General features: G+C 43.7%; 1 protein-coding gene across 1 annotated transcript; it reads left to right on the top strand.

The window, feature by feature from the left end:
* The first annotated feature begins 1,671 nt into the window (after positions 1-1,671).
* COMTD1 (catechol-O-methyltransferase domain containing 1) lies at positions 1,672-8,292 on the top strand. Its single transcript, XM_015288295.3, has 7 exons — positions 1,672-2,029; positions 2,888-3,021; positions 3,854-3,959; positions 4,818-4,936; positions 5,211-5,265; positions 6,748-6,881; positions 7,609-8,292. The coding sequence occupies exons 1-7, from the start codon at positions 1,687-1,689 to the stop codon at positions 7,759-7,761; spliced, it is 1,044 nt and encodes a 347-aa protein (XP_015143781.3). The 5' UTR covers positions 1,672-1,686; the 3' UTR covers positions 7,762-8,292.
* Positions 8,293-9,201: the final 909 nt, after the last annotated feature.

Raw genomic sequence — 9,201 nt, forward strand, 5'->3', positions numbered from 1 at the left:
ATCTTACTCTGAGTTATCTGTAGATCAATTTCCTTACCTAAAAGAAACAACATACAGTCCAATATATATCTCAAGATATTAAAAGCCCTGTCATTGCTACACAGGTAAACTATTACTGTGTAAGAACTTGGGGCAAAAAAAATGTTTGAGACTTGTTTAAATATGCTAGCAATTCTGTTCACTAGTTCTCTGGGTAATTTCAGAAACCTTGAAGATCCTGGAGAGGTACAAGCGAGGCACCTCACTGAGCTGTCGGTCCGGAGGCCAATACGGCCTCCTTGCTCGCAGTTCTTCTCAGGAAGGGCAGCAGCTGAGAGCATTTTATATTAAAAAAAAATAAGGCGGAGAATCCCACAACTGCTCTCTCCCTCCTCCTGTTGCAGTTATAGAGAATGATCACTAGATGGAGCTACAGAGACACAGATATGATTTATGGCCGCTAGAAGAGTTTGTTGCCTCGCACAGTTCTATTTGGCCTAAAACTGACATATCCCAGCGCTTCCTGTTAACTCATCTTCTGAGGGATGGGATGAAATGCTTTCATTTACAAAAGCAAAATGTACACAGAGAAATTGATGAGATACTGAAGGGGAAAAAAGGAAGAAACCAACAACATTCACAGCCTTCAAAATCAAATAAATTTTAAAAGCGAGCTGAGAGATATTTTATCTGCCAAGATAGATCAGATTTCTTGCTTTGTTCTGCAAGTCAGAAAGCACAGCAGACTCCTTAGCGCCTGACATGATTAGCTGAGCTGCTGCAAGAGAAATACGCGAGCTCTGAGCCCTGGTCTTTATAAATAAGGTCTAACACAGGAAAAAAAAATGCAGTGATAGGCAAATCTATGTCCCATAAAAATAAGTACAGCTTCTGCCTTGGGTGAAATACTTAATCCTGCACTTAAGGCGTACTTACAGGAGAATCCTTTTCTGCTAACTTCACTGACACTGGACAGCTTTGCTAGCTTAGGGACATAGCTGAAAAGTTACCATCCTAACCTATTGCTGCATAGTTCATCAGAATTTATACAGGTTAACTGTGGGCCAAAAGGGAAGCGTTACCTGCTTTCATCCTACATCTCTTGAGGCCAACCTGCAGCCCACTCAGTGCCTGCACAGTCCCAGTCTACGTGCAGGGTCAGCGATTTCATTTCCCCTGAGCAACAAAAAGATGGATCTCTGCATCTTGCAAGGGCTTTACCTGGCATTGCCAGTACTTCACAAAATGACAACCAAACCCCAGGCCCACCTGCAAATGGGACTGCACCGTCCTTTTATCACTTACCTATGCATTCTGTGATGAAACAGAGCACAGAGTGCTTTTTAGCCTGGTTTCTAAGAAAACAAGATAGCGGTCACCACTGGTCAGTTCCCTCGGCCACAGAACAGGACAGGAGGCAGACCTCTAACCAACTAGAAGGGGCTGACATGAGAGCAGAGGCCCTGTTCCCCATCCTTGGCTTGATCCCTTGCACCCAAAAACCCACAGCTTTTGGGCACAGGGTGCAGGCCCCACGGTCTGACACAAGGAACCTCACTATGGGTGCTGAGGAAGGAGAAGGCACACCTCCAGGACTGGTGGAGACCACGGTGAGGCCATTTCTGCCAGGAGCTCCTCCGCCGCAGCGCTGGCAGCCCACACACCACCCAGGCACGCTTTGAAATGAAGAACCAGCAGTGAGATGCGATGCTTACAGAAAGCAGAGCACAGCCCCTTCTCCACAGGTACCCCATCAGACACACGTTTCCCTCGAGGGAAGACGCAGCATCCCTCAACCTCTCGCTCTCGCGCCGCACGTGGCACGAACGTGAAACAGAAACCACGGTCCGGCCGGGAGGAGGCGGGCCCGGGCCGCCCCGAACCACGCGGCGGACAGCTCCGCCCCACCTCGCTCCGCCGTGGCCGCACCGCACCGTGCCGCTCGCAGTCGCCTCTCCGCGCCCCGAGATGCCGCTCTTCAGCGTGCCCAAGGAGGTGGCCGTCGGCACGGCCATGCTGGGGGTCGCCTTCGCCACGGGGCTGCTGGCAGGTAAGCGGCGCGCTCTCTCTTCCCTCCGGGCCGCAGCGACAAACGGGCTGCCGGAGCCCGAGCCGCGCCCTGCAGCCCGGCTGGAGAGATCGGAGCCAAAGTCCTCCCCAAAGCGGCCCGCTACCGGCCCCGCGGCCCAGGCCGGGCAGGAGCTCCTTGTGCTGCGCTGCTCCGGGGGGCGGCAGCTGCTGGTGGGCTCGGGTGGGTCGCGGAGCTGAGCGGCCGCGTCCCGCGTGACACAGACGGCGCCGGGCGGCGGAAGCCGTGGGACGAAAGCGCCAGCAGGAGGCGGGACGGCTGAAGTTGGGTTCGATGGAAGCGCGGAGCCGGAGGAGATGCATCAGCTGACAGCCCCAGAGCTCGGCAGCTCTGTCTGCAGAACGAGGGCCCCAGGCTAAGGAAGCGGCGCCAGGGTTGCCGTGCGAAGGCCGTCCGCTCTGTCACGCCCTAGTCACGCTTCTCTCCCTACGCTTGCCCCAGGACTTGCAGCACTTGCCCCTTATAGCGCCATGAGGGTCCATGTCCCGTAAGGTCAGGCTGCCCTGGGGCCTTCACCTCCAGCTGCTGAACATGTAAGCATCTCTAAACATCTAGTGCCCCATCCTTTTCCTTTCAGTCTTTGCAACCTTGGGCTGTACAGTTCAGAGGTGTATACATATGTATTTATATGTATATATATATGTGAAGTCCACTGAGCTGTCCAGCTACTTTGCATCTCTGTTATTCACTGCAGATTTCAGAGCAAAGCACTCCAACTTCGGTGCTTTCTTTCTTTAAGCAGCCTATAACAGACAATTGCAAAACTTCATTCGTGGAGCTCAAAGTTTTTTGGGGTTTTGCTTTGTTTTGTTTTTGTAGGTAAAAGATATCCATCCCTATTGTTTGGGACATCCAAGCCGCACAAGAGTATTATTGGGAAAAGCAGCCCTCTGTGGCAATACATACTGGATCATTCCTTGAGGGAACATCCCATTCTCAAGAAGCTGCGCCTGGTGGGTATTTTGTCTCCCAGCATAGTTTTTCATTTGATAGTATTGCTTTACATTTTCGACATGCCGTGTTATCCGTGTGTTTGGACCTCGCTTGACTTTAACGCATGACTTCTAGAGGTTAATTTTAGTTGACATATAAGGAAACTGTATCTGAGAGAGGTGATGGCCCCCAGCCTGCTCCAGAGCTCAGAATAAGCACCTCCTGCTTCACAACTGGGCGTAGCTCTGCTTCTCCTGCTGTCCATTCCGCAGTGCCTGGGCCCTCCTGCCCTGTCTCCTCCAGCTCTGTGCTGTGCAGCCAGCACTACACAGACCAACCTTCAGAAACAGGCTTAGACCTGATAGGTGAAAAATGGAACAACCAACCAACCAAAAGGAACAAAACCAAAACAAAATCCACATCCTACATGTCTTGGAGGTTTAAGAGCAACAAAGGTTGTTATTAAGAAAATAAATAAAAAGTATCCACTTGTGTATGTATATAGAAATAAAGGACATTTACAATCAATATTCCACTAAGGTTCTTCATCATTTACATTTCTGAGTTTGCTACAGCCATGGGGTAACTTTGGGGCATATCTCTGCTTTGAACAACTAGCCACTGCTTACGACATCCCCCCATCCACCTTACTTACTGTTAAATGAAAAACAATTTCTATCTCATAAGTGCAGCACAATACCATCTAAAATGAGAAAAATAAGAGTATATATTTTCTCTGGTTTGGAGCTGTTGATTTTTTGTTTGTTTCCCCCCCCTCTCCTCCCCCCTTCCCTGCCGGTTTGGGTTCTTTTTGTTTGTTTGTTTGATGTATTATTTCTTTCCCCTTTTTAGCTCACTGCAGAATATCCCTGGGGCAAAATGATGGTGTCCTGTGACCAGGCTCAGCTTATGGCAAATTTAATCAAACTCATTAAAGCCAAGAAAGTTATTGAAGTGGGTAAGAGTGTCACTTTGTCTTCTCTGTAGTAAAATAAATCTGCTGGCTGTTCTTGTCTAAATCCAAACACATTTATGTAAGATAAGGTTTTCAAATACAAGTAAGGTACTACATCTTTGCGTCAGCTTTAAGGTGAACCAGCTACAGTGTGAAAAGCAGCATCTGATTAGCACATACTTGCCACTTGCATTCAGTATTTATGGCATCAGCATGTGTGTCTCAACAACTCAGAGGCAACCTGAAATATTAGGCTTAACAGGTCGCTTGGGTATGCAGCATGGGCCAGCAACTGCGGGGCATGGTGTATTTCTCCTTTTCCATATCAGTTTCTTGCTGGAAGGAATTGGTTTGCTGCACAGGCCCAATATCCAATTCATTTCCCTTAACTCCTACATTAGAAGGATCTCCCAAAGCCAGACTGATGCTGAGCAGCCAAGTATGGATCCCATCACCTTTACCCTTGTCCTCTCTTATGAAGCCCTGACATTTTGTTCCTGGGTTGATCCAGTCCCTTTGGCTCAGGATTGAGCTCCACTTTTAAATAAGTGGGTGATCCTCAGATATAGGACTAGGCTTTGCCCAATATGTCCAGGAAACTCTTAGGGGGAAGAAATAAAGAAGCACAACACAAATCTTTGCTACAAGATGGATTCAAAAAAAAACTTCCCAACTCCCATAATGTTAAAATTGAGTGGAAAGCCTTGTGAGTCCAGTAGCAAATTGCCATCCTTGATTCTAATGTTGTTATGTTTGCTTTGTTTTTTTAATTCTTATTATTCCTGAAGGGAGCATTCTATTTCACTATTTATCAGTTTTCCAGAATATTATAATTGTTGATGGCTTTTGTGATTTTCCCAGGAGTTCTCACAGGATATAATGCCTTGAGTATGGCACTTGCCCTGCCAGACAATGGCAGAGTTATCGCTTGTGACATAAATGAAGATTATGCCAAAATTGGAAAGCCACTGTGGAAAGAAGTAAGTAGCACCTTTACTCTAACACGTTTGGGATGTCTGTTTTGCATGACCAGGAATTTTGCTATCTTAGACTTGTACAATGTAACAATACACAGGCATTGGTATTGTTAGGACAAGGGTTGCTACAGCTTATTTTGAGCAGACAAATAATCACTCTCTAGATCCTAGAAATAATAGGAAAAGATATCTGAACACTAATCATTCCCTGACTGCAAGCTACTAAGAGGTTATTTCTTGACCAATTTCATAATCTCTGTCTTCTTTTTTACGCTAGGCAGGAGTAGATCATAAAATTGACCTACGGATTAAGCCAGCTACTCAAACACTTGGTAAGTAACCTGAAATATGCTTCCTTTCCTTCCTTAAAAACCAAAGACAAATATAATGCTGATGAAATCCAGGAAATACACTATCAGATCTGATAACTTTGCTAACAGTGAAATAGATATTCTCATCTAAAGAGTTCCTTAAAAAATTAAAAAAAAAAACAATGCCCACACCAAAAACACAAAACAAAGCACAACTTTACAGTTTTTGTATGTGTTAGCAGAGAGGTGAAAATGCTTATCCAAGCTACGCTGGTCACTCAGCTGTCCTGTCCATTGCCTTGTTTAATCTATGCAGTACTATTGTCAGCTACTTCTGGAAAAGCTGATTAAAACAGATTAATTAGACAAAGCTCAATTTTTCTTATCCAACATCCATTCTAAGTAAGTATAACTTTGTTGTAGAGGAAGAGTCTTCTGAAAGAGCTGAAGTGTGAGAAAAAAGAAAATACAGAAGCCAAGATAAAACTTAAGGTGTAGTAGTTGGTTTCGGTTCAGGGAAGTTGAGACTTAGGATGCAGTAAAACCATGCAAGGCCATTAGAATAGCAATGACTTTTCTCAGTCAGGAAAAGAGGTGTATAGCAAAGGAAGTAGTAAATATTCTGAAATGCAATAAACTTGTTAAGAATGCAGGAGGTATTAGCAGAATATAGAGGATTCCAGCGGGGTTGCTTGATGATCCATAGACCCATCCATCACATTGTAGTACTTCCAAATTCATCCTTCTTTTCTAAAGAGGAAAATACCAGCAATCTGCCAGGATGCACAGTCCTTGAAGTCTGATGGACAGCTTTGTCTAGGCAGTGCTTCAGAAAAAAAAAAATCCTTATGACAGAGGATGAGGGTGGGAGAGAAGAGAGGCAGCGAATCTTAGGAAGACAGCAGTCAGCCCCTTTGAAACAGCAGTTTTGGAATTTTCAAGAAGACAATCTATAAGAACTTAAATCTAAGTTCCACTTGACTTGGCCCAGAGAGGAAATACTTATAGCTGTCTTTTACTATGCTGATGATTTTTGGCAGGGTTTGTTCATAACCTGCATCATGGCACTTGGTCATCAACTAGAGATTATCATATAGGATCTACTCATAAATGAGAAAAAAGCAGTAATCCACTTCAGAACACAGTTCTTTTTCATCAGCTCAAAACATAGCTAGAGGTGTAGAATTCGTCCAGTTTCAGACTGCTTTGCTTACTTTTACTGCACCATTCAGCAGCCCCAGCTGTATCCTGCAGGTTTTCGTAACTGCTCCTTGAACTTCTTCCACATTAGCAGCACTCAGTGACCCAGTGTTTTATGATATACATCTTATCCAGATTGGTTTCTATGTGTTAAGCTTTACTGGTAATTAGCTGTGGAGGAATAGGCTGCCTGGTCAAAGCACCAAAAACGTTATTTAATGAGAACTTTGACACAGATGGATTACTTCCTCCTTTTACACAGCATTAACCAGGGCATAACGACTCACTTTGTTGCCCATCTAGATGAACTGTTGGCTGGTGGAGAAGCAGAAACCTTTGACTTTGCTTTCATTGATGCGGATAAAGAAAGCTACAATGAGTACTATGAAAAATGTTTGCGCCTCATAAAGAAAGGGGGAATAATAGCTATTGATAATGTAAGTACTATGGTTGTAGTGGTAGTAGCATAGGGAGTTAATGCTTTCCCCTCTGGGAAGGGAAAATAAAGTCACAGTGGGACTCTAATGACTTGATTTCTCACCTGCATCTCTATTGAGAGTTGCAGCATCTTTGTTCCCTATTATAAAAAAGGAGGCTTTAAAATTCAACAAAAACTATTAAAATAAGCTTTATGCAACACTATATATAGAACTTCATGCCTACATAAGTAAGACGTACTTGTTAAATTTATGTCAGTACATAAACAGCCTGAGATGAAAGGCTTATTCATTACAGATAATGCTCTGTATTCGTTTTGTTTTGTGTTGTAGTGTATTCTACTATTTACACAAGAAGTAAGGTATTATTTGTAATCAGTAACTGCTTATAAGTTATAAATTAAGGACTTTTACTAGTAACAAAGAATGATGGTAAACGTCAGAGACCTTCAGGTTTATGGTGTCAGCTGGATAGGGGCTTTTGAAAATACACGTTTGTCATACTTTTTGTTTGTTTTGGCTTCTGAGCTGCAGTAGAAGTACAGTTACCCAATTCTGTGGACTCCCAGTCCCACTTTATTATGACAGCTCTGTGATAAAGACCATTAGCAATCTGAAATAAGATATCAATTTCTAGAAAACACACATAATCTTTTCTAGAACTTCCTCTCTGGTCCAAGGAACTTAATGGAACAAATGAGGTGCATGACATTACTTTTTTCAATAGGTTCTTCGGTGTGGAATGGTGCTAAAACCAAGAAAGGATGACTTGGCAACACAGAGCATCCACCACCTCAATGAGAAGCTTGTCAGAGATGCACGAGTCAACATCAGCATGATCCCAATGGGGGATGGAGTGACCTTAGTGTTCAAGTTGTAAATGAAGGAGGCCCAGCACATGGGAAACCGCAAGCATCAGATCACCAGGAAAAATGTAGAAAGAACGCTGTCAAAAATGATTATTTAACCCATACATCCACAGGATAGCACAGCCTGGGAAAGTAGACTTCAGAATCAGTAAGACTCTAAGGGCAGCTAAGTCGAATCATAGAATTGCTCAGGTTGGAAAAGACCTTAAAGATCATCAAGTCCAACTGCAACCTAACCATACTACCCTAACTCTAACAACCCTCCTCTAAATCATGTCCCTGAGCACCACATCCTTTTAAACACATCCAGGGATGGTGACTCAACCTCCTCCCTGGGGAGCCTATTCCAGTGCTTAACCCTTTCTGTAAAGAAGTTTTTCCTGATAATCCTTCCATAATCTTCCCTTGAAGAGAGAGATTTGCTTGGAGATGTACTATGGGTTCTTATTTTAATTATAATGAAGGAAGCATATTAGAAAATTGCTTTTTTAAGACAGTGATTGAAAAAAAAAATAAATGTGTGTAGAATGACTGACTTCCAACTGTGTCAGTACAACAAAGAGTTTTTCTGTCCTGGAAGAGGGTATTGAGTCTGAGACAAAAGGAGGGTGAGGGCACAGTGAATTAAAACACAGAAATATTAAGTAATTGGGGCAAGATCGTGGAGAAGACGAAAATCACTGTCAAAAACAAATCTTAACCACTAGAACGTTCTTCCCCTATGTTTTCACTGATTAGAAGGGACATTCATTGCACCTTCCACTGCAGAGGAATAAGTCTTGAATTTGGACAGGAAGAAAGGGTTTGAGTAGCAGCTAGATAAAGCACTAGTTAGGCTGAGAGAAAACAAAATATGCTGATGCAACTCAGCACAAATTTGCATTAATTAAGAGCAAAAGGGTCCCATGTTTGTATAACTAAGAAGGACAAAGCAAAAAAATCTTTTATGTTACTAGGAGTTCAGAGTTCAGCTGGAAAAACAAATCCATTTTCCAGTTGCCTTATTGCTGTTCATTTTGTTGGGTTATGTCTGCGGAAGTCATAGCAAGATGGATAAAGAAGGGACTCAGGTACATGTTTTGGTGATACGTTTTTGAGGACTGGAGAGGGGGGCAAAAACTACAGAGTGAACTTGGAACTCGCATGTGATTAGTCTCTAAAAGCAGCATCAAACTTGGGCTATCTAGTACTTTCTTATGTGCCAAGAATCCACGCAGGTAAGAGTGTCCATCAGACTGTTTCTGTGGGTTCCCATCTGTTGGGAACATCTGTCTCAAACTAAAAGATTGAGTCTGCCCAGTTTCAGTGGGTCTTTGCGCATCCTGCATGTTTCTAACAAAACTGGGCCAGTGAAATCCCCATTTTTTCCCAGTTACCATCACTGAGTAAACACTTTGATTTTTTAATGACAGTGTAATTAAACAGAAGGTTAAGGGGTCATTGTCCATGAA

This window comes from Gallus gallus, chromosome 6 (genome assembly GCF_016699485.2).
Source record: "Gallus gallus isolate bGalGal1 chromosome 6, bGalGal1.mat.broiler.GRCg7b, whole genome shotgun sequence".
In the NCBI taxonomy this organism is placed as follows: domain Eukaryota; kingdom Metazoa; phylum Chordata; class Aves; order Galliformes; family Phasianidae; genus Gallus; species Gallus gallus.